Below are 27385 nucleotides of genomic sequence, written 5' to 3' on the forward strand. Positions count from 1 at the left end.
GAACGCAGTTATTGTTTACAAGTCCTTGTGTTTGTCTTGTTTGTTTACATGACATTTCTTATCCCACCAGGATAAAAGAAGCAAATAAAAAGACAGTTGTTTTAAAGTTTAACTTTGAATACATTCATTGAATTGAAGATTCAAAATATCCAGTAAAATTATTAATATTTCTTACATACAGTAAAACCTTTTTGTTGCGACCCCATTTATTGCGACCACCTCTCTATTACAACCCGATTTCGAGGAACCGTGAAAAAATTGCCGAAAATCCGAAGAAAATCGGACATAAAATAAGTTTCTTGTGGTGAGTAGCGTGTTACTGCGTTTCTCTTGCCGAGTGCCGACTTGTTTTAACTGGATGTTTATTTTGACACCTTAAGCAATTATCTTTTCCCGTGGGTTGATAGAAAAAGGTCGCTTCACCCAGCAATAAAAAAAGGCTACGCCACTTATTCCCCACGCTCACACAGGTAACACACTGGCTGCCGTCTGTCTCCCCCGCATTTATCTTTCTTTTAACCCTGCAGGACTCAGGTGCCAAGGTTTTACGCCAAGACTCAGGTGGGGTCTGAGAGACCCCAAAAACATTTTTGTATATATATTTTATGAAATGACATAATTTAAAACCGACCATTAATATTTGTTATCTGACGTTCGGTAATCAATTTTATAGCAAAATATTAAGATTTAATGTGAATACACAGAATTTAACATAAATCAATACAAAACACTATTTTTATGAATGAAAATCATATCATTTCACAATACTTTGACAAAAAATATTCAAAACGAAAAGCAAGCTGTATTAAATAAAATAAATTAATAAACATTATTGTAGACTGTCATTTCTGATATTTAAATCTCTGGATTCAGTTGCTGTCCTCTGTAGTTTCAGGTGCACAATTCCTGCAAAATGGAACAATGTGGTCAGTACAAATGTGACTTTTGCAGTGCACACACTGCACGTTTGTCTTCCTGTCTTTTGACCGTGGACACACAGTGCATCGTGAGCGTCTAGATAGTTTTGTAGGAGGCTGAGTATCCTTATCATTATGTTTTACAGGTTTTAATTTTGCCTGCAGCTCTCTTCTAAGACAAGGGACTTGGTGTCTTTCGGTACTGCATTTCTTGACGAGTTCAAGTCCTAGTGTTTTCAAATAAGTTCTCCTGTTCATCTCGCTCTTTGAATTGCTCTGAAAAATGATTTGGAATTTATTCCAGCAACATTCATTAGAGCAAAAAATACTGTCAGTGGCCACCGCCTGCTGTTGCTAGACACATCATATAGAGATGATAGTTGATCTACCATGTCTACTCCTCCCTTTGTGAGATTGTAGTCAGTTATTATTTCTGGTTTTTTTTTTCTGGCCAGTGCTCTCATCAATTTTTGCATCGTGATGCATTGTAGATAATAAAATTACAACTTTTCCTTTCTTAGGAACATGAGATACTAAGGTGACATCTTTGCAGAAACCAAAAAGACTCGAACCAATGGGTTTTCCTTTCGTTTCTGAAAATTCAGGAGGTATTTCCCTCTTGTTCTTGCGTATCGTACCTAGGAGTGTAAGTTTATGATCCTGCAGCAAACTTATTGCTAGAGGATAGCTAGTAAACCAATTGTCTGTTGTTACATTTCGTCCTGACCCGGAAATTGGGGCTACCATTCTAATAACAACATCATGAGGTGAGTTACTCAACTTGTATGGGCCTTCTGGTTGATTTCCCACATAAATTTCTAGGTTATTTGTGTAATACATCCTTGCATCTACAAGGGCATATATTTTGATGCCATATTTAGACGGTTTACTTGGAATGTATTGTCTAAAACTAGCACGTCCCCTGAATGCTTCCAGTTTTTCGTCGATTGTCACATAAGCACCAAGCGAGTAATTATTTATGCAGTTTTTTACAAACGCTTCAAAGAAGTCTCTAATAGCTGCAATCTTATCAGTTTTTGCCCTTTCTTCACGTGTACCTGCATCATCGAACCGAAGGCACTGTAGGAGAAACTTGAATCGAAAGAGTGACATCGTAAGTCTGAAAATCTCTATGCCAGTGCCATCTTCCGCCCACAAATCCCTTAGATTTTGCCTTCCAGATTTGAAAACTCCAGCTAAATAGAGTAAACCCATGACGGCTAGTAATTCTGTTATCTCAGTTTCCCTTACCCGCTGCTTATCAGAATACGAAGCACTTACTTTTCGTATACGCTCGTTAGTGTTTTCAACAATGTTCTCCAACATGTCCGATGTGAAAAACAAAAATAGTGCATCCATTACTGTCAAAGCATTTCGAGCTGATCCACGCACTCCTGGTAATTTGCTTACTATATTATGGCTCCTAGTACGGCATGTAGCTGATGATGCATTCTGTCTCCATTTTGTTATCTTATCTCGTCCTACGTAATGCTTATTATTAGCATTACCTGAATCCACTTCTGAGCTCTCATCTGATGTGTCAGCGTCCTCTTCTGTTCCAGTCTCATGTTCACTTTCACTTACATTGTCTTCTTCTTGATCCTCATCTTCAGGAAATGCCGCATTATCTTGTCCTCCAGGGCTACCTGATGATCCGTCTTCTGATTCCAATTCCTCTTCCACTTCACGCAGGAGTTTATGTAATCGCTCCTGTTCAGCTTTCCATGGGCATGTCATCTAAAGATAAAAAATATCACAATAAAATTTGACACACATAAAAAAACGTCTTACATTTTACAGAATTACATGGCTGTTGCAGGGTAAATTTGTTTATTTACTTACCTTGTTGACATGAGAAAATACCGTGAGAACTCAGGTGGGGTCTGTAGGACCCCAGGCGACTTTCGTAGGTCCTCACAGGCAAACAACTAAACGGAAACTGTCAATCGTGGTGGCAGCATTATCTACCCTCCCAATCTTGAAGGTACCTAGAGCCACAAGGCAGACGCGCGCGCAACATAGTGGTAGCTTCAGAAAACATTTAGCCTGGGGTCTGCCAGACCCCACCTGAGTCCTGCAGGGTTAACATTCCACGTCTCACCTCTCGCGCGAGCAATAACGAAGCGACAACGCATTTGGCTGCTGCCGCCAGCCAGCCAGCCGGCCGGGTGAGCTTCGTGTGCGCCCACTCGCGTTGCAGAACCTACAGCTGCCATATTTTTAAAGGAAATGTCCCATTATTAGGGCTACGATTATATGGTGAATCGCGAAATTTTCCGCTAATTTATATGGAAACTGCGACAAAAGCGATTTTTAAGAAAACCCGCTAAATAACACCAAAATTACACAGTACAAGTCTCTTATATTTTAATGTGAAAAGCTTGATAGTCAAGACTTGCCCGGGTCCTGGTTGTTAAGCTGGAAGAATTTCCTGCCTTGCATTTCTATGTGCTTCCTCTAATCAGCTTTAGGGTGCCGTCTGGTCAGCGTGTGTGTTAGTGAAGCGGGATGATAAGAGCGATGCTAAATGGTAGTTCTAGGCTAGTGCAAGGCTCTGAACTGGCACGCAGTCATCTCGTTCCCGTCAGATAACTGTGAAATTTGAGCGGTGTCCGTAACATTATATGGCGGAAAAATAAAGATAAAGGTGTAATGCATTTCCTCTGATAGTTTCAAGAAATTTGTAACTGGTTTTTTACACCTAAAACTTCGAAAACATGCCTTTTAGCCATTTTATCTCCTCTAAATTATCTTGATCCGATATCAAAAGAACCAGTTGGGCATTAACAAATTCTTAAATGCTTTTCGTAAACAGACTCCAGTCGGATATCTAGTGTAGTTTGGAAATCGCGTAGGTTTTTCGTGGCTGTGCGCGGCACACGACTGTAGTTGCCATGCGTCACGCGCCGAGAATGTTGTCTGGCAGGAATGGCGAGTATACAGTCAAACCTCTATCTATCGTTTTTCAGGGGACCAACAAAAAAATTCAGTAGATGCGGACATTCAATAGATGTGGACTTCACTCTTAGATTTTGAAAAAAATATTTCAACCTCAAAATTAGTGTCAGAAATATATCAGTTACTTGTCATTAAAGTTTAATCATTTGAAAAAAAATAAAAATGGAAGCATTTTACTTAATTCAATTTACACTTGCAAAAAAAAAACATACGCACAATAAACCATATACATGGAAATTAAAGTCTTTTTCAATATCCTGAAGTCTGAAATGTTTACTCATGCCATCAAATATAGATGTGTACTGAAGAAGCCGATTTTGCCAATATTTAGTTGAATCGGCATTTCTGCCTACTTCCGATACGCTTGTTAATTATCGGCAGATATTACTGAAAAAATGTGAGAGACTGCCATAACCTAAAAATCCACGAGTACCCTTTTCACTTTTCGCAGTAGTACTGCATTCTTTCAGATCGCATTATTTCTTCGCAACATGTGCTAACCGGACATATAAAAATTTAACATGCTTTTTTTTTCAGTAATGTTCTTTAATTTTAATATGTCTTAAATAAATACGTACATTACCATCACGGTAAATATACATCTCGGTTGTTACGGTAACTATAGTGCAAATGTGGTAGCTATCGTGCTTCTGTAGTATTATGGTATCAACAAAGAATCTGTAGATCTTTTTATGGTAATTATCGTAAGATAACAATTGGGTTTGTACTGTAGTTATGGTACATCATCCATATTTCTTCGTAAGTTGTTCATTTGTCTTTTCTTCATGTTTACGTGCTCCATTACTCGGCTGCAGATTTAAGGTGATTTTTACTTATACAATCGTTACTGTTTTTATGACGGTTTCTGTCTAAGAAATGGTTATTTCTGCAAAATATTTATGGTTAAACGATCATTTATTATAATTTATAGTGACGGGACCACATATTTTGTACGTTCAATGCGGACAAAACGATAATTCGAACATCGGTACAAGTGGACTTTTTTAACCTTAGTTGTATGGCAATTTTGGCGGGACCGTAGAAAGTATACGATAAACACGGACAATCGATACATGCGAGTTCGATAGATAGAGGTTTGACTGTAGTTCATTAGCGGTAAAAATGAATACTTTTACGGCCCTGCTAAATTTTTCCAATTAAAGAAATTTTGAAGTTTCAGTGATTTTCCAGCAGAAATAATGTTGTGTAACTAACAAATTGTATCAAAACAATTAACAGTAAATGGCTGTCGCGGGGGCCCTTAAAAATTTTTCATTTTACCAGAAATGGACTATACAAACCTGGCTTTCGTCGCACGCAGTTTGGAGAAGGGGAGGAAGGATGTTGACTAGTGTTGGGCCGATTCCTAAAATATACCGATTCCAATTCCTAAAATATACCGATTCCGATTCCATTTTCGATTCTTAAATTAAAGGGTCGATTCTTCGATCCGATTCCGATTCCTTAATTTTTAGCTGACAATGTTCAACAGAGTAATATACTCAGAAAAAAAAAAGGTTGTTTATGATTTTAAAAATATAATTGCATAATTATATATAATATATATATATTATTGATATAATTATGTTTCATTTTCTGTGCAGAAATTACCATTATATACAGCTTATATAATGTTAAAAAGTATGTTCATTACCATCAAGTTATGCTACCTTGAATTTCTAGCACAATTTGGCCTTTTAACCTTGCATATAGTTAGACGAAACATGTGTTCAAACACTGCCAATAATCAAAGATGTCTTATGACGTATTTTGTAAATAATGTTATAACTTAACCAACTTTTGATACCTTACATTATCAACTCAATTAATTAATTGTAAAAAAAGAGGTTTGTACGTTTAGCTTAAGAATTTTATTTTCAAGCGCAAGTAAATAATGATCCAAATAAAATGACAATATAACCTCGTTGATACATATTTCAAGGGACCATCTCACTTGGTGAAAAGAATAAATCCATCCAGTCTTGCAGTTCTTCACAACCGTAAAGAGAAAATAAATTTTCGGTTCTTGACTAAGAACATTCTGTGCATGTTTAGCATCTCAAAATGTCCACATTTTATGGTGAGATTTTCTTACACAAAATAATTAAACTCTTAAAAAAATCGCGTGTTAACATTGAATTCATTTCAAAAATTTATCGGAAACAATTCTGTTAAACACAACTACTTTCAAAAGATTGTTTATGTCTGGTAATAAAAATTTACGAACGTTTCAGCAGCAATGTTTGGAAATCCAGATTAGCCAACTGCCTTTCCAAAATATATCTAATGTAAAAAGAGCATCGCTGAACATGCACAAGAACGCCGATTTACAGCAATTTGGTTATGTTGCTTTTAAACTTATTTTAATATGGTCGCAGTAATCCACTGTCAATTTGGGTAAAATCTCGTTCAAAAATTATTTCATTTAATTCTGTAAAGTTTAAAGTGCAGAGATGTGAAACATCTTAATTTTCACGTTCACGTCACCAAAGATTTGGTTCATGGCCGTATGGTTTACCATGGCCGGTAGCACAAACAAAAAATTAGGTTGTTTACAATGGCAAATGTAGCTGCCATGATCAAGTTGTTAACGTTTACGTTATTTTACTTGCCGTTTACATTTACATAATTTTCTTTAAACATTTATGGTTTTGTCTAGTTATTTTTGAAGGTTTACTATTAAATGCAGTGCTGCTGCAACGTAATTTCCGAAAAATGCTTTCGTTTAAAGCGGGAAAGTAGATACTGCATTTGTACTATAGGGAAAATGGCGGTGCAAGTAAATAAATACGTTAATTACCGTAATTTGTAAATCAGTTCCGTAAAAAAGATTGTATTATGTAGTTTAAAAATTATATTTGCATTCATTTTAGTATTTTCTTACGTTGCGTAGGAGATGTATTTTGTAAACTTAAAAACAATGCAGGAATCGGTAATGGTCGATTCCAAAACCATTGTATTCTGAATCCCACGATTATACTGGAATCGGTGGGACCCACCGATTCTGGAATCGGAATCGACCAATCACTAATGTTGACAGTTTCACATGTCAAAGGACGTTGAGGAAGGAGGGGGAGAGAGACACGATGGTTTGTATGCCTGGGAGGGATGAACCTTGAAGTCTGGACAAGGGAAGGAGAGGTAAGCTGTATGACGTCATGCATCCGCCGCCTGTGCTGCCGCCACCCTGTCTAGACGATATTCCCGCGCTCCCACTTACGTTGCACAAGCTACTGCTGCCGTATTTTTAAGTAGAATGTCGGATTTTTTTTTATCTTATACGAACATTAGTACGATTATTATAAACCCACACAAAATATATGCTGCGTGTTAAATAATGACTTTTTATAATCTTTTATTGTGAGTTTTACAATTTTTTCCCCAATTATTTTTGTTTTGGTGCCAAAAAATCAGATTTTTTGACGGTTCCTGAGAATGTATTCGTATAATCACTGCTTCGTTAAATCCGGGGTTCGTGACATCGAGGTTCTAGTGTATTAAACTACGGCAAGCAGAAAACGTACATGTAAACTAACCAGTAAAAATAAACTGTCTTTTGACATATTTTCTTTAGAGGTGGCCTGTAGGGCGACGGACTTGTCATGAAGGTTGAAGTGGGTTTAAAGCAAAGCCGTCTAGCATTATGAGTGACAGCATCCTGCCATTGTACGGCTGGTTTCTTAGCGAATAGCGGTTTGTCGGTGGTTGGGATGGCCGTGGTTGGGGCAGGGGGGGGGGTTTAAATAAACTGAAAATTTCGGAAAACATCTATTACGACCCTATTCCTGGGAACCGTGAGGGGTCGTTTCAGAGAGGTTTGACTGTATTCAGATGATTGTATTGTAGGCGTCTGCGAGCAGAAGATTTTCACTTCGAGTCGAGCTCGAGCGAGTTTGCTAAAATACTCGCGAGTATCGAGTCGAGTTCGAGTTTTTTTTTTAAGTTTATTGCACATAAATTTACTGTGATGGAGTAATAAAATGTGAGAACTTTTGAGAAAAATATGGAAATAAAAAAAGAAACCATTATCATTGTTAGCCTACTAAATAGATAGACCTACATTAGAGATCTGTGAGCCTAAGAATTTTACTTTGAGCCAAGCTCGAGCGAGCCTACTTGAAAGTTCTCGAAGCTTGAGCTTTTGTGATACAGTTACACTTTTGGGAAATAATTTTTACCTTAAACTTAGTAGGTATAATGTTTGAATAAAGTATGAAAATGAAGTGGGCTTATTAATTTTGGGTAACTATTTACAGAGTGCTTTTATAATTTGCACTGCTAGAAAAAAAACATGTTTTCCATTGAATCTAACCTGTTTCCATTGGTTCATTAGTAACTGATATCATCCAACTAACATAACCACAGTTTACAAGTACGTATATGTTTGTGTAAATGTAACATATCTTTGGAATAATTTCATCCTTGTCAATTTTTCTGGAGTCCTTACTGAGCTTCAACTAACTGAGCACCAAAAATCATGTTGTTTGAAAAGTACATTCACATTGTTTCAACATTTCCACTTTTCGGCACAAAAATTCTGAGAGAGATTGTCATAGAGTATTAAATTCTGTTCTTCAATCTATCATGCAGAAAAATAATTTGTTCTGCACGTTCAGGAGTTAAATTAGCTCTACGATTGGAGATGGTGTTTACAGCAGAAGAGAAGCGTCTCTCGCTGGCAACCTGCTTGGCTGGAATGCTTTAGTAAAATTCTTGGTAAATATGTAGTGTCGCGGTATATGCGAAAAAAAAAAAATGCTAAAATTCCGAAAATACTTTTATTCTATGCTCTTTCACTTCCTCTTTTCAAATCAACCGGCGGAGATAAGAAATTCCAAATACTTTAGGAATATCAAATTTTTTAATTTTCATCGCAATACCTGGGTATTCATGCGGATCAACATTGTTTCTGGTTCACGAGTATCTATTATGTTTCTTATTGGACAATTTTGTCACGTGACAGTTCCGTGATTGGCCAGTATTCAAATGAACCAATACGTGATTATTTATTTATTTATTAATGTTCCGTCGTAGGTATCGCGACGTAGGTGAACGACTACATCGTTTCCTTTTAATGGCAAAGGAAATGTACCTGCCTCCAACTTAGGTGGGTCTTTAACGTTTCTAATTTTAAAGTCTTATTTTTTATTTGGATATTGTTGCGCAAGTAATAAGTAACAAAAATATTTTACGTGAGTTGTTAATGTTCATCATTTGTCCGGGTTTGTTAGGTCAGGTCAGTTACATTATACAGCAAAACCCCTTATTTGCACTTTTCATGGGGACAAAGTAAAAAAGTGTAAAAAGCGGGAAAGTGTAAATAAAGGGAAAAGTATAAAAAGGAGTACAGTTTACCTTATTTAGAATTTTTTTCCTTTTGTTTAATAGCACATACTACAATGCAGGTACAAACACACTAACAACAAATTTTACTTTAGTATTTAATCAATTATTAATTTACCACATTTGACAAAAATAAATAAAGAATGAAAGCCAAAATGTTTTTCTGATTACTTCCTTAAAAATAAATTTGAAATTTTCTTCTGCTTGCTTTTTTAGCTGTTCAAGGAGATTATTTGCCTCTCCAAATTATAAATACAGTTGCAACCGGCAGGGTTTATAACAAATACGGGCTACATACACATTGCTCACAGTAAAAAAATTTTTTAAGAAAAGGCCGCAAATTGATGAATATTTACCGTCAATAGCGCGCCAAACGCGGAGAAAGGTCATTGTACTCGGTCAGCTGCTGTAACGACGCGGCGGCGCATGCGCACTCTATGCTCCGCCCAGACTCATGACGCCATCAGCCGCCAACCAATAGATGTGAGCTTAGCGGAAAAAAATATAAGCTCCACCTCCCGTGTACCAATTTTATCCAGTTCTAATACCAGTTTATTGGTATACGCACCAGTTTTCTCGCTGCCGTGACATGTTCAAGTTTACGTTTATCATGATGTCTTGATACCAATAATTAATTATTTACGATCCCCAGAAATAAATGGTTAGTTTAAAAAATATGGCGTCAACTGTACAATACTTCCCAAATTATAAAAGACGTATAAAACAGTTACCAAGACACCGCTCATTTTATCTTGTGAAGTTTATGTCTCGTACCAGTATTTCGGCTAAGTTGTGACATAAATACAGTAACAGAACTTACAAGCAGCCATGTTTGTACATTCATGAGTTTACGTTTTTCCCTCGTGCATTTTAGATTGTCTCTTGCTATAATTACTCGTACTTTTACACGCCTAGGCTTAAATTATTACATGTTTAGAAATAAAAGCAACTTTTCATGTTATAAAATATGTATATTTTGCTATTTAAAATGTTCATTGCCTACTAGCTCCACGGTATTTTCTGGTTGTTTATGGTTGTTACGTGACGTAAATAGCGGGATTGATTCGATTTTTGAGACGTAATTCGCGGGAAAGTATTGTATTGGACTATATGGGAACCAAACGGGACCTGAAGAATATAGTGCAAATAACGGGAAAACGTAAATAACGGTAACGTAAATAAGGGGTTTCGCTGTAAATACTTTAAAACTAAAGAACCACTGAAATTAATTCACATTATTTTTTATGTCCGCTTAGTTTGAAAGTATTAATAATGTAACTGACCTGACCTAATCGACCATTTTATTTATTACGCATTCACGAACACACGACAAAATAACAAAAATGGCGTCGGTCTAATGGTTGTACAGGTGTTGTATTGCAAAATTAAAAAATTCTATATCTCCTAAAGTATTTGGAATTTCTTATCTCCGCCGGTTTTAATGAAAAGAGGAAGTGAAAGAGCATATAATAAAAGTAATTTCGGATTTTTAGAATTTTTTTCCGCAAATACAGCTACTCTACATGTTCAAAATTAAAAAGTTGGATATCTCCTAAAGTATTTGGAATTTCTTATCTCCGTCGGTTGATTTGAAAAGAGGAAGTGAAAGAGCATAGAATAAAAGTATTTTCGGAATATTAGCATTTTTTTTCGCATATACCGTTACTCTACATATTTACCAAATTGTTTAACCTCAAAATTAGTGTCAAATATCTGTAACTTGTCATTAAGTTTAATCAATTTAAAGTAATAAAAATAGAAGCATTTTACTTAATTCAATATACACTTGCAAAAAAAACTTACGCACAATAAACCTACATGGAAATTAAAGTCTTTTTCAATGTCCTGTAGTCTGAAATATGTTTACTCATGTCATCAAATGTAGAGCTGTACTGAAGAAGCCGATTTTGCCAATATTTAGTTGAATCGGCATTTCTGCCAACTTCCAATACTCTTGTTAATTTTCGGCCGATATTACTGAAAAACGAAAGAGACTGCCATAACCTAAAAATCCACGAGTACCCTTTTCACTTTTCGTAGTAGTACTGCATTCTTTCAGATCACATTATTTCTTAGCAACATGTTCCAACCGTACATATCAAGATTTAACATCCTTTTTTTTTTCAATAAAATTCTTTAATTTTAATATGTCCTAAATAAATACATTAACATCACGGTAAATACACATCTCGGTTATTACGGCAACTATAGTGCAAATGTGGTAACTATCATGCTTCTGCAGTAGTTATGGTATCTACAAAGAATTTTTAGTTCTTTTTATGGTAATTATCTTAAGATAACTATTGGAATTGTACTGTAGTTATGGTACATCATCCATATTTCTTCGTAAGTTGTTGTTCATTTGTTTTTTCTTCATATTTATATTTACGTGCGCCATTACTGGCAGGAACTTTCATAAATATTTTAAACGGGACTTTATATCACACATTTAATGGCGTAAATGATGAGACCCCGGACAATTTAAACGCTTTTTACAGTAAAATGCGGGAAATGTTTCCGCATAAAGCGGGAAATACTTCCGCATAAAGCAGGAAAGTGATACATTAATGCTATGCGGAAAATTATAGAAGTAAAAAAAATTAATCACGGAAATTCGTAAATCCCGGGTACGTAAAAATGATGTGTTAATGTATACGGTCTTTCATGTTACATTATAAAGTAAAGGATAATAGTGTTGTAAGACTTTTATTCCGATATGATGAGAGTCTTTTTTTTTTTATAGCTACAGTGCAAGAAAAGCTCGCTCGAATTTCGAGTTGTTGAAAAGCCACGAGCTCGAGTTCGAGTATTACTAAAAAACTCGACTCGAAACTCGAATTTCGAGTACTCGCAGGTGTCTATTGTATTGTTCAAATAGATTTTTTTTATTCATTAATATTCATATTTTTCTTTTGCATATTATTGTCCTTGTTTTATCTTGTGAGTGTGTTATAATGCCCCAGGAAAAATTTATCGTGCATGATTTACTCGTACTTTTTTCATATACCTAATTGCCATTACTGATGGGTGTGATTTGAGGTTGGCAGCTCTGCTTACGTATGGCAAAATAAATTTTGTTTGCAGAGAATCCAAAGAAGATTATAAGTAGGGATGGGGCGACCGAATTCAATTTCCGCTGAATCCACCGAATCCTAGGGATTCGAAGATTCGGCCTGTTTAATATAGGATTCGTCAAAGGATTCAGTGTTTTACTATTTACGGGGAAAAAAATACAGTAAAACTTGCTTACGAGGTCCCGCATGGTAGGTTTTTCCGTATAAAGCATTTAAATTGCCCAGGGTCTCATCATTTACGCCATTAAATGTGTGATATTAAGTCCCGTTAAAATTTTTCATGAAAGTTCCTGTCTCAAAAAATAATGGTGCACGTAAACATAAAGAAAAGACAAATGAACAACAACATACGAAGAAATATGGATGGTGTACCATAACTACTGTATAAACCCAATAGTTATTTTAAGATAATTACCATAAAATGAACTTAAGATTCTTTGTAGATACCATAATTACTACAGAAGCAGATAGCTACCACATTTGCACTATAGTTACCGTAACAACTGAGATGTATATTTACCGTGATAGTAATGTATTATTTATGACATATTAAATTATAGAACATTGTTGGGAAAAAAAAGGATGTTAAATTTTGAGATGTATGGTTGGCAGATGTTGCTAAGAAATAATGCGATCTGAATAAATGCAGTACTACTACGAAAAGTGAAAATGGTACTCGTGGATTTTTAGGTTATCGCAGTCTGTTTTGTCTTTCTGTAATATCGGCCGAAAATTAACAAGCGTATCGGAAGTCGGCAGAAATGCCGATTCAACTAAATATTGGCAAAATCGGCTTCTTCAGTACAGATCTACATTTGATGACATGAGTAAACATATTTCAGACTTCAGGATATTGAAAATGACTTTAATTTCCATGTAGGTTTATTGTGTGTATGTTTTTTTTTTTTGCAAGTTTAAATTGAATGAAGTAAATTGCTTTTATTTTTATTACTTTCAATTGATTAAACTTTAATGACCAGTTACAGATATTTATGACACTAATTTTGAGGTTAAGCAATTTTACTAAACCATTCCAGCCACGCAGGTTTCCAGCGAGAGAAGCTTCTCTTCTGCTGGAAAAACTACTTCCAATCGTAGAGCTAATTTAACAACTCCTGAACGTGCAGAACAAATTATTTTTCTGCATGATAGATTAAAGAAAAGAATTTAATACTCTATGACAATCTCTCTCAGAATTATTGTGCTGAAAAGTGGAAATGTTGAAACCTTGTGAATGTACTTTTCAAACAACATGATTTTTGGTGCTAAGTTTGTTGAAGCTCAGTAAGGACTCGAGAAAAATTGACATGGATGAAATTATTCCAAACATATGTTACATTTACACAAACATATACTACTTGTAAACTGTGCTTGTTAGTTGGATGATATCAGTTACTAATGAACCAATGGAAACAGGTAAGATTCAATGGAATAAAATGTAATTTTTTTTCTAGCAGTGCAAAATGTAAACACACTCTGTAGATAGTTACCAAATAAGCCCACTTCATTTTAATACTTTATTCAAACATTGTACTAAGTTTAAGATAAAAATAATTTCCCAAAAGTGTAACTGTACCACAAAAGCTCGAGCTCGAGCTCGCTCGCTCGAAGCTCGAGATTTTTCAAGTAGGCTCGCTCGAGCTCGGCTCGAAGAAAAATTCTTAGGCTCGCAGACCTCTAGTTATTTATAGAAAAAATCCTAACCGCTAATCTGTACTAAATCTGAAATTTCTCAAGAAAAAATTTTTGTCTTTATATACACTTATACCAGAAATGTACATGTGAGAAAGTCAAGGGACTTTTAGTGCAAGCAGAATACATCTCAGTTACATTTGATATGTGGTCATTATCTATTAAAAGATTCGGGTTTGGGTTCGAGATTCGGCAATTCCAATCGAGGATTTGAGTAAGGATTCGGATTCGAGGAAATCAGGATTCGCCCCATCCCTAATTATAAGATGCGCAGCACATTGAGCATGCGATCCTACCGGCGTTTATGAGATGACAATAGTCACAGTCGATGGAAATATGTGCGCTAGTGGTGCACCGATGCGGTTACCGATGAATCGTAATCAGCGATTATGGGTACTTACCGATTAATCGTAATCGGCGATTATCTTAACGATTACTTTGCCGATTATTTACGTCCCGGCGTAATTAAGTAGGTTTTTACCGTGTAATATTTTGTTACACATTTTAGGACGAATAACGGTAATATTTGTATATATTACAAAATTCATCTAACTGCGTCATATCATATTTACAGATATTTCGTTAAGTTTAATAAATCTTTTTGCCTCAAACAATAAAAAATGCATTTTTCCTACACGTTTATTTACGTTTCGTCTTTTGTTTAGTGGCCTTGTACATTACGTATAGCCAGAGAAGTAAAATAGATGGCACGCTATCAAAATACCACAAACAGTTGCAGTGGATTCTGACAATCAATCTTTTCGAGTCGTAGTAGCGGTTCAAAATCGTGGTCCCGATACCTTCTAGTTTTTATCACTGCGTTTTACAAACTCGTTATGGGCGTCTTTGGTAACATTATCCGTTTGTTATTTGTATGTGACGTGAAAAGTGAAAAAGGATTTATAATTTTATATATTCAGTCAACATAAATAAAATCACATGTGCTAGAATTGGTTTTTAGTCATTTTTATATAATTATAGTGAGATGGCGAGTAGGGAGAAAAAAAAAAGTGAAGTGTGGAAACATTTTTCTATAAACTCAAGTGAACAAAATAAAGCAGCATGTTTACATTGTTAAACGGTAATTTCTTGATGCAACCTTATGTGATAGTCGATAATAATTTTAGTTTTCCGCAACAAAAACTTACCCATTGTAAATTACAATTATTAGACTGTAGATCAAGTTGTTTAGAATAACAAATATTTAAATAGAAGTTAATTTAATTTCCCCTTTAAATGACTTTATAGTATATTTTATATATATTTATACTGTTATTATAACTGTATTCTCAATTTTTAATTTTCTTGTTATTAAATTCACATGGGAATAAAAAATTTTGTGTGCGTTATTGCACTTAAAAAATTTTCTTCATTATAATCGGTAACTGAATCGGTATCTGCCGATTATTGCTCTCATAATCGGTAATCAAATCGGTAATCGGTAAAGTCATATCGGTGCACCACTAATGTGCGCATTAATCTACTAATCTATCGATTCAAGGCTTATAGAATACGAAAGAATGACCTTATGGCTGTTGGTGCAAGCTGTAGGCCACACAGCATTTTAAAATTTTTACCTTTTTTCTCACACATTTTATTCTAAAATCGTGTTTGAAACGTAGGGGTGCGACGATTATGCGGGAAAAAATAATTTTGTTGGGTAAAGTTATTCATAAAAACAAAACCCGCTCATGGAAAGAACATGTATTTAAAAAAAGGTGGAGTATACTAGAGCATGCCTAACCATCTATATTAATAATTACTTAAACAAAAACCTTTCTTCAAATTTAAATAGAAATGCAAAACTCTAACACGAACGCAAGCCACTTGAATCTGACGTGAACTAACGTGTTGTAGTACACACTTGCCACTAAAGATTGCGGGCTATCAAATGTAGTTAACTCGGCACCTGACAGAGAGCACGTGTTACATCCAATCTGCGAGATATCAATATTCGACTACGTGCGCGCGCTCTATACGGGAAGCAACATAATCAAACATGAATGATGCGCTGGCTACATTTTTATAAGCGGTACGCCGCGGTAACGCAGACAATAAGATAAAGGAAATACAGTTTAAAAACATCTTTAAAAGAAAATTTACACTTCAGACAACTTCGTATTTTTCCGTTAATTTATTAAGTTGTAATGACCGAATAAATAATAGATTTCTACTTAAAAATACATCCTTTTATACGGTAAAGATACCTACACAAAGCGCTCGGCATCTACTAGCGGGACCAAAAACATCATGCGGTGTTTACGTGAGAAGTTTTTTTATCCCAATTTTGACAGCCTAAATTATGGTTGCGACAATTACACGCGTTCGACTATTATACGATAAAACACTGTAAATATTTATATAGTGATCCACTAAAGTAAATGAAAATGTCTTTGAGTATTAATGTTTTTAAAGAAGCCAGCGGGGGAAAATCACATGTGGGAAACAAGTCTGCGGCAGATAGAGCTAAGGAATTTCCAGGTGTGTTACACAGTGATGGTGGTAAACTTTTTTGCTCCATTTGCAATGTGTTATTGGACCATAAACGGCTCTCCACGATTAAGGATCATTTAAATTCTCAAAACATAAAGCTAGGTCGGTGCAACATACTTACCTCACTTTGGCAGGAACCTCGAAGGAAACGACGATTGGTACTTCCTTCAAAAAAGAAAGTTACATGAAACCGATTTTGAAATTCGAGGCCTAATATGTTTGTTTTAAATGAATTTGTATAGACTTTGGAATAAATGAATTTTTATTTTATTACAATATGTATTTAACTTCATAATGTTAATGCAAAATACTGCTCAAAATGCGGTGCGTGAAAGTGAATTACTTTTATAGTTACATGTGATGATACTGATTTTATTAATATGTTAGTTACCTAAAGGTATTTTTAATATTTCAGCATTACAATCTGCTTGTGTTGTGTTACGTTGTTAGTTTACACACAAAAATGAAAATTAATGTAAATAAATTCATTGTTTTCTAGTTTTGACTTTGCCAATTTTTTCCATTCATGCGTTTAGATAATGGTACAATTTTGTTTGTGTTTTACGCATTAAATAGCATTTACGTGTAAAAAAACTGACGTTTTAAATACTTAAAAATAAAGTTTGCAGGGACCATCGCTCAGTACATTCTCAGCGTAATGCCTGCAAGCTGTTTTTTGCTGAATATTGTAGAGCTATTTTGTTTTGATAATATGTTTTAAATATATTTTTTAAATATATTTTCCATCATTATTTATCCTTTTGTTTATGTAAATTACAAATAAGTATTTAAAGAAACTTTGTTTTGTGTCAGATGTTTTTTTTTTTGTAATATATGTATTAATTTTTGTCGCCTGCATCCTGGATGTTTATTATCTTTATTTTATTAATATTCATAATAAATATTTTCGGAAGTATTTTTATTCCAATTCCCATTACCATTGTGTCGGTTTAGGTAAAATATTTTTTTTTCGACAGTGCTGACAATTGCGGTATCTAGATAAATACAAGACCCAGTCAACATTTAGAAGTTATGAAACAGCCAAAAAATATTTCTTCCTCAATTTTATTATTAACTTAATATAAATCCCGTGTTTTGATACAAATATATTTATTTAAACTGAATGTTCTAAATGCATGGTATACAATGCACGTAGCAAAGTATTTTTACGCTTCGTGGTCACTCTTACTATTCAAACAATTGTAAATGAACTGTCTGTGCGTGGTATTCCCAAAAGCGCGCTGTGTGTAGACCGGACGGTGCGACCAAGGTTACGTAGTGCACAGTGGAGGACAAGTTTGGGCGGCCGGACTGTTTCACCTCCCTTCCTTACACCATGATAAGGATAGTGGAAGCTGATAGCTCATACACAGGAAATTAAAACATTTAAAGAGTAGCTATCACTACGTTCATCTAAGATGGCACACTCTGAATTTAAACACCATCTAGTATTATTAAAAAAGGCGGCCTTAAGTATTTGAACTCAATAGCGGATGTCATGGTGGTTTTATTTATTAATAATTTTTTTTAAATTAAAGTTTTGTACTGCTCTGGTGTTTGAATGTTGTGCCAGCAATTTGTATCATAAAAAAAAATATGGCAGTCTCTGATAAACTTGGTGGCCTTTAGTATTTAAATCTTGTGCTTTTTACTATTTATATTTTTTTTTTAAATTTAAGCTTGGTGCTCTTTTGGTGTTTGAATTTGGCACCATTGACTGGTAGTATAAAAAAAATAACAGTCTCTGGCATTTTAAATCACTAGCAGACAACATTTTCGTTTGACATCTTTTAGAATTTGAATTTGGAGCCAGCAACAAGTTGTCATATATATTCCTTATTTATATCTTTATATTCCAACTGACTTGCTGGATTTTTATAAAAATAACATGATTGCTTAACAGCAGTGCCATCTATTTTTGACAAGATGAACCAATATGGCTGCCACCAACAGTGATGCCTCTTCATCACGTGCCTTCCTTGCCATGTGGTATTTAAAGAACCACCATGACCATCGGTTACACCTCTGAGACACGTTGCTGAACAACGTGTGGATCTGGAGCATACCACTTCTTGCAAAGTTTTCAAACAAGGATCATTACCTTGTCCCTTCTTGCAACAGTCATCACTCTCTCTCGCTACTTTCCTGTTTTATAGATTTTGTTTATAGTTCCTGTTGAAAGGGCGATAAACATTGTAAAGTGCCGTATTAAATAATTTAAAATATGTAAATATTTTGGCTTCCGTTAAACAGGGCATTCGTTGATTGTGAAAAATGTTTGCCATGTTAGGTGATTGAATGGAAAGTGGTGTGGAGTGGTGAGGTGTGATTTACCCGCAGGGACCCAGCAAGGAAGAGGTGCTGCGCAAGGCAGAGGGGCTGCTGGAGGAATACCTGAGCTCGAGCCGGCTGCAGGACGCGGTGAGCGCGTATCGCGAGCAGAAGGTGCCGGACAAGTTTGCCCGGCCGGTGCTGCTGGCCATGATGAGCGCGACCCTGGACAGGAGCGATGCGGACCGCGACCTGGCGAGCGCCCTGATGGTGGAGCTGCGCAAGGAGGGGCTGGTAAGCCCCGCGCACTTCCTGGAGGCGTACCGCGACCTGGTGGCGCAGGCGGCGGACAAGGAGCAGGAGGTGCCGCGGGTGTACTCGCACGTGGCGGGCCTGGCGGCGGCCGCTGTGGGCAAGGAGCTGGTGTCCCTGGGGGAGGTGGCGGAGCCCACGGAGAGCGGGGCGCACTACCCGCTCTTCCTGCTCACGCTGCAGCAGCTGCACAGGCTGCTGGGGCGCGCCCCGCTCACGCAGATGTTCCTGGACAGCAAGGCAAGCATTTGCTCATGCTTCAATTAAGTTGGTTATATAAATCAAAATATTGATTTTCTTTTTAACGATTGCTCAAATTTAATATTATGCATGGTTATTTTATAATTTTTATTTAATGGTGTTATAATTAATGTCTAATAGTGATGTGTCCTTCGTTTTTCCCCGTTCTCAGTTTGGTTTCGGTTTCTAAAAATGGGTTCTCAGTTATCAATTTCAGGTTAACCTCCACACATTTTCAAGTCACACCCCCAATACAGTATGCCTATCTTGTTATGATTTCAGTTTTTTGCCGGACTTATACTGTATTTACCCGTAAATTGTGCACAATTTTTTCGTAAAACTTGTGTTGAAAATTCATGATACGAGGCTTGTTCAAATCGACAATGCTGCATAATGCACAGGTTTCTTCAAGCTCCAAGGTTGGTTGACCCGCTACTGCTTAAAGGAACGACTGACATCTTGCATGTTGATTGTGCTTTGTGTTTTTCTGTAAGAAGACGTGGCAATGATTGCCGAAGGTGTACAATAGCGATCATCTACACCTGCTAAAAAAACAAACTAATATGATATAAAACAGCTCAGGATATGAAAACTCTTGCCTTAGATGAAAAAAATGTCGCGAAAAATTGTATACGTGCTGGGTTTGTATGATTGGGGGTGGGGTGTTTTTAAGTTATGATATTATTACATAAAACATATTATTTAAAAAGTGAGAATTTGTAGAGTATGCTTCCTCAGCAATTTTCAATATAATTTTGTTTATAATCTTTCTATTATGTCATTGATTTCGGTCATCTGTGATCAAGATGTTTATGTCGCTTCACTGATGTAAACAAAATAGCTGCGATCGTTAACCACTACATTGATGATTTGTTTTCCGGTCCGTCACGGTAAACATATTCAGAGTTAATCCATTAATAAAATATTTATTACCTGGTATATTTAGATACAATTATTTACGACAAAGAATTGCACTGAAACTACACTAGAGTCCCGTTATAGCGAGGTGTCACGGTTCCCGGTTTGATCCTCGCTATAACCGTGTCGTCGCTATAACCGAATTGGACAAATTTTGGCCCCCAAAAAATAAAAATTAACCGAAAATAGCATAAAAATTGTGTTTAAACCTGTATAATTGGAAAATAAAAGGTTATAATAACGAAATCTTAATTTCTGTGAGCAGATGTGTGAATTCTCTTTATAACGATACCCCATAAGTACGGATGCGATCACCTATTGCGTCAAAATAACCAGAATACCCTACCACGCCACGTAAGTATAGCATCTCAGCCCGCGGCCGACGCAGCATTGTCCTGCTATCTATTGCCGACGCGGGCAGTCTGCTGGCGGCCATGTTGGTTCGGGATGTTGCTAACAGGTGGTGCTAGTGTAGCGCGACGATTTAATTCCTTACAAAATAGCAGGAGTGCGGCTGCGGCAACGCACGTAAGCCTCAAACGAAATAGTCGCTGGAAAACTATACTTTTTCATTTAAAGAAACCTGTCCACTTTTTTAGAATATAAATTTGGGATTAAACTCAAACCATCACCACCCCTTTCCCAGACAAATACCCCAACAACTGACCATGAGACTAACAGCAGGACCCCATATTCCCGATGAATGGTGTGCATACAAGACATGTGTTATGTGCAAAGCGCACAATTTGAGAAAGCAAACTAAAGTTTGTTGCAAAGAAAGCCACTCCATGCTTAAAAATATACTAAAAAAAAATTTTTTTTAAATAGTCTACAATACAAAATAATAATAGTAGGCTAACTGTAATTATTATCTTTTTTCATTTAAATTATATAAATATCCAAAAAAAATATTACATTTAATAATAAAATTCTCCAATATTATGTTTACCAGTGCCAAGTATAAAATCAAAATATAAAGTTCAGGAATCTGAAGAAGTAGAGTATCCCGTTCAGGGGTCATGGCTGGTTAGTCATAGTGCCTGTGTTCAAGATCAGGCCAACCCTTCCACTTCACCGAAGTGAAAGCATTAAGGAATAAAATAATGCATTCAAGGTTTTTTACACTCTTAAACTATATTTATTGTTAATTTTTAAACAATTGTTTCACACCAACAATCGCCACGTCAAAACCTTGGCCACTCAAGGCATAACGTCTGACCAATACACAACCCACTTGCCATTCGTTGACTGGTTTGCGTGACACGTGATGCAACTGGTACATCAGTTGAACTAATCACAGTTTCATTTTGTGAGCACTGTAGTAAATATTTTTTTTGTGGACGTAATAATGAACATTCTAGTTAACTCGTCTTGCTATGATTTCCGATTTTGGCCAGACATATACCGTATTTACCTGTAAATTTTGCACAATTTTTTTTTTTTTTTTTAAATGTGTGTTGGGAAATCATGGTACAGTCAAACCTCATTATTACAAACCTGAAGGGACCATATTTTAGCACTTTGTAATAACGAGGGTTTGTATTAACAGGGTGGCCAGCCAACCGGGAAATCGGGAAATACGGGAAATAGCCAGGATTTCTTAAAAAAACCAGGAATACCGGGAATCAACCAGGAATTTTTATTAGAACCGGGAATTTTTTTATGAAGTAACGGTTACAATAACATACGGCTGTTAAATGATCACGTTCACCACCCGTCGAAGCACGACAGCGTGCTCGTGTGCTATATTTTGTGAAAGTTAATTTGTTCATATTGCATTTAAAAACTTTTGTAGTACGTAAGAAACCGTTAACAATTCAGACTTCCATACTTATTATGTTTCTGTATTCAAAAGCAACAGCATTTTGGCTGAAAACGTTGTAGGGTGGTAGTGATTTCTCGCACTGCATGTTGGTAGCACTAGTTTTGTATGTATATTTGTTTCTACTTTGCGCTCATGTTGTTGCGTCACGGTATCACGGATACTTTTCTCGAGTTTTTTTAAAAAGTTTAGTTGTGCGGGACGTTGTTTTGAATTTTTTAAACTAACATGTAATTGGCGCAGACTATCAAAATGTGAACGAGTTCGGTCACCACATACAATGACAAATGTACGGAAGAGTTTGAATGGGTGGAGAAAGATCCAAAGTGCAGGACACACGCTATTTGCAATTTGTGTAATGTTAAAATCAATATCGGTAGCATGGATGGGAAGAACAGCATTAGCCAGCCACGCAAGAGAAGCAAAACACGTGCGTTTGGTGTCAAGTAATTTTTGTGACGTGAGATTATAAATTTTTTGTTGGTGGTAGGTTTTGTTTTAAGCAAGTTAATTGATTTAATTTTTAAGCCTATAGTTAAGTTGTCTATTGTTTAACGCCAATAAAACATCATATTGTGTGTGCTTTGTGTAACAAAAATGCAAATTGTAGGCAAATATTGATAAAAACCACCCTTGAAAAAACCTGGAAAAAACCAGGAATTTTATTATCCCAGAAGAGTGGCCACCCTGTAATCCAAACTATTGGGATATCATGACAAAAAAAAATTGATTGAACTTTAAATGCCTACATTTACAATTATAAAGGAAATTATACACACCGTTGGTAGTATAAGCTGGCTTCACTACATGCATGACAATATGTAAACACTGAAGAAAACAAACACAATGCAACACTTACAGAATAAATCATAATACAAACTTCAATAAATTGCATTCATGACACATTTTCAATTCAAACATTTAGTTTAAAAAAAAGCATCAATTCTGGTTTGCAGTATCTTTTTCTTATAGGCATTGTTTACCACATTTAACTTTGTACATATATACTGCTGCCGACTCCCTACACATAGTTCTGCCAACAAGATTGTTGCGATCCTTAAACCGTTGTAGCCAACCATTGCTGAACTTGAAGTCTGAAATTCCTAACCTCAATGCTAGGTAGTCTGCCTTCTTCTGAATCATAGGTCCAGAAATTAGCAAGTTTGCTGCACGCATTTCTTAAAACCACTGCAACAATGTAGCTTCCATTTCATGATGTTTTGGGCCTCACATTCTTTTTCTTGTTGATAATCTGCACGAACTCGCAAAAGCCAATTTTTCACAATTGTTTAATATTGTAGACGACGACGATTGCGGGATGTTAAATTCTCTTGCAATTTCAGTTTTCGTTCTCTTTCCATTGTCTACTTCTTCGATAATTTTAACTTTAACTTGCAATGTAAGTTCGTTGCGTTTACGTTTCGCAGTCATATTACAAAACAACAAACACTCAAAATTGAGGTTAAGATACACGTGCGTGAACAATGGAAAATATCAGAACTTTTTTCCATAGATTGTTTAAACTTCTACGTATGTACACTTCCGACGACTAATATTAATAAGGTATAGAGTTCTTTCCTTTTCGTTTTCCGTTTACAACATGGCATCTTTTCTAGTTTAGTTACTAACATCGCCACTAGAGTTGAACTTTTCATCTTGTTTTTCGACCATTTTGCGCTGTAGGTAGAGGTGGGTTGTAACAGCAATTTTCGGTATCTGTTCCAACCTGATACTGATACAGTAATGTACCTAGTTACAAGTCTCTGATACTTTTGTATCAGAGTAGTAGTGGTCCCAGGAAGCGACAAGGTATCAGCATTCTCGTTACAGGGTACACATCCTCCGTGCCGTCATCACCAGCGTAAAAAAGTATCGGTGTCTCTGATAAATTATTTATCACGCCCGGTAATTCTCTACCTCTGTTACTCTAATGCTCGCCTGATACAGCAGGGTGGCCAGCCAACCGGGAAATACGGGAAATAGCCAGGATTTCTTAAAAAAACCAGGAATACCTGGAATCAACCAGGAATTTTTATTAGAACCGGGAATTTTTTTTATGAAGTAACGATCACAATAACATACAGCAAAACCCCTTATTTGCACTTTTCATGGGGACAAAGTAAAAAAGTGTAAAAAGCGGGAAAGTGTAAATAAAGGGAAAAGTATAAAAAGGAGTACAGTTTACCTTATTTAGAATTTTTTTCCTTTTGTTTAATAGCACATACTACAATGCAGGTACAAACACACTAACAACAAATTTTACTTTAGTATTTAATCAATTATTAATTTACCACATTTGACAAAAATAAATAAAGAATGAAAGCCAAAATGTTTTTCTGATTACTTCCTAAAAAATAAATTTGAAATTTTCTTCTGCTTGCTTTTTTAGCTGTTCAAGGAGATTATTTGCCTCTCCAAATTATAAATACAGTTGCAACCGGCAGGGTTTATAACAAATACGGGCTACATACACATTGCTCACAGTAAAAAAATTTTTTAAGAAAAGGCCGCAAATTGATGAATATTTACCGTCAATAGCGCGCCAAACGCGGAGAAAGGTCATTGTACTCGGTCAGCTGCTGTAACGACGCGGCGGCGCATGCGCACTCTATGCTCCGCCCAGACTCATGACGCCATCAGCCGCCAACCAATAGATGCGAGCTTAGCGGAAAAAAATATAAGCTCCACCTCCCGTGTACCAATTTTATCCAGTTCTAATACCAGTTTATTGGTATACGCACCAGTTTTCTCGCTGCCGTGACATGTTCAAGTTTACGTTTATCATGATGTCTTGATACCAATAATTAATTATTTACGATCCCCAGAAATAAATGGTTAGTTTAAAAAATATGGCGTCAACTGTACAATACTTCCCAAATTATAAAAGACGTATAAAACAGTTACCAAGACACCGCTCATTTTATCTTGTGAAGTTTGTCTCGTACCAGTATTTCGGCTAAGTTGTGACATAAATACAGTAACAGAACTTACAAGCAGCCATGTTTGTACATTCATGAGTTTACGTTTTTCCCTCGTGCATTTTAGATTGTCTCTTGCTATAATTACTCGTACTTTTACACGCCTAGGCTTAAATTATTACATGTTTAGAAATAAAAGCAACTTTTCATGTTATAAAATATGTATATTTTGCTATTTAAAATGTTCATTGCCTACTAGCTCCACGGTATTTTCTGGTTGTTTATGGTTGTTACGTGACGTAAATAGCGGGATTGATTCGATTTTTGAGACGTAATTCGCGGGAAAGTATTGTATTGGACTATATGGGAACCAAACGGGACCTGAAGAATATAGTGCAAATAACGGGAAAACGTAAATAACGGTAACGTAAATAAGGGGTTTCGCTGTACGGCTGTTAAATGAGCACGTTCACCACCCGTCGAAGCACGACAGTGTGCTCGTGTGCTATATTTTGTGAAAGTTAATTTGTTCATATTGCATTTAAAAACTTTTGTAGTACGTAAGAAACCGTTAACAATTCAGACTTCCATACTTATTATGTTTCTGTATTCAAAAGCAACAGCATTTTGGCTGAAAATGTTGTTGTAGGATGGTAGTAATTTCTCGCACGGCATGTTGGTAGCACTAGTTATGTATGTATATTTGTTTTTACTTTGCGCTCATGTTGTTGCGTCACGGTATCACTGATACTTTTCTCGAGTTTTTTTTAAAAGTTTAGTTGTGCGGGACGTTGTTTTGAATCTTTTAATCTAACATGTAATTGGCGCAGACTATCAAAATGTCAACGAGTTCGGTCACCACATACAATGACAAATGTACGGAAGAGTTTGAATGGGTGGAGAAAGATCCAAAGTGCGGGACGAACGCTATTTGCAATTTCTGTAATGTTAAAATCTATATCGGTAGCATGGATGGGAAGAACAGCATTAGCCAGCCACGCAAGAGGGGCAAAACACGTGCGTTTGGTGTCAAGTAATTTTTGTGACGTGAGATTATAAATTTTTTGTTGGTGGTAGGTTTTGTTTTAAGCAAGTTCATTGATTTAATTTTTAAGCCTATAGTTAAGTTGTCTATTGTTTAACGGCAATAAAACATCATATTGTGTGTGCTTTGTGTAACAAAAATGCAAATTGTATGCAAATATTGATAAAAACCACCCTTGAAAAAACCTGGAAAAAACCAGGAATTTTATCATCCCAGAAGAGTGGCCACCCTGTACAGCCAGTATCAATCAGTTCAACATTCACTGCAGTTCGTCCTGGCCGTGTATTAATTACCACCATGTACATTGTTGCGGGCTGTCATGTTTTGTAGTTAGTATCTTTATTGTGAAATAAGGAATGGATAAGTGCAGGAAAAAGACTTCATTTGTGTGGAATTTTTTTACGGAAAATAATGAGTTTGCTAATTGTAATTTGTGTAAATAAAAACTGAGTTATAAATCATCATCGATTAATCTGAAGAAACATTTGAAACGTAAACATTGATATAGTATGCTCACTAATGTACGTATGTTTTTTTTTATTTTTAATTTTTGATAAATCATAATGTTTTAATGTATGAAAACACTAGTTACTAATTGTTTTCGGAAAAAAAAATCCATATGTTGATTACATCTGTTATTAGTGTCAACTGAGAATTTATTTGCATTTTCATAGCTGTTAGGTGCACAAATATAAATATTATATCTTGTATTAACGTACTTTTTAATATTAAAATTTCATTAGTTTTATTATTGAACGAGACTGTGCACGCACTGCGCACTGAGCGTACTTTGATGTGGGAAAATAATCAAACGACTCGTAACAATTTCGCTTTGCGCCTCTCCTTCAACGCCTTCCCCTGCGTTTCCTCCCCTACATTATTTCCCTTCTTTATCCCTTATTCGTCCTTCCTGCTCCCTCCCCTTTCACAAGCTGCGCCCAAGTGACCGTCATCTGCGATCGGGTTCTGCGCACATTGGCCGTATTGTTGTTCCAGGCGAATTCTGAACTGATACTAAAGTTCTTGATACTTTTCAAGTGTACTCTTTTGCCGTTCCTGATACAGGAGCTTATCAGTGACAAAGTATCATGTTGATACTTTTCGACCCACCTCTAGCTGTAGGATACATACATGTATCTTTGGAGAAACGTTTGTTTACATGACGGTTATAAAGACGATTTACTTTAGACTTCGGCGGTGAAATTCGTATTAACCGTTTACTTATACACGTTAACATCTACTTGAGGGATAAAAACAACTTCGTAAACCATATTAACCGTATTTCGTATTAAAAGTACTGCATAACATAGGAAATCATACTTTATTTTCCGGGACTGTGAAAGTACTTCGCATAAACAGGAATTTCGTACTAAGAGGATTCG

At 35.9% G+C, this 27385-nt stretch overlaps 1 protein-coding gene across 4 annotated transcripts in view; it reads left to right on the forward strand.

Moving 5' to 3' along the window:
* The window catches only part of LOC134531581 (eukaryotic translation initiation factor 4 gamma 2), a 247063-nt gene that overhangs the window by 148880 nt on the left and 70798 nt on the right, over positions 1 to 27385 (forward strand). For all 4 annotated transcript variants that reach the window (XM_063367296.1, XM_063367295.1, XM_063367294.1 and 1 more), the window contains exon 10: positions 18818 to 19300. In XM_063367296.1, coding sequence (XP_063223366.1) covers positions 18818 to 19300 — 483 coding nt within the window. The remainder of the gene's footprint in view (positions 1 to 18817; positions 19301 to 27385) is intronic.

Source organism: Bacillus rossius, chromosome 5 (genome assembly GCF_032445375.1).
Source record: "Bacillus rossius redtenbacheri isolate Brsri chromosome 5, Brsri_v3, whole genome shotgun sequence".
NCBI lineage: Eukaryota > Metazoa > Arthropoda > Insecta > Phasmatodea > Bacillidae > Bacillus > Bacillus rossius.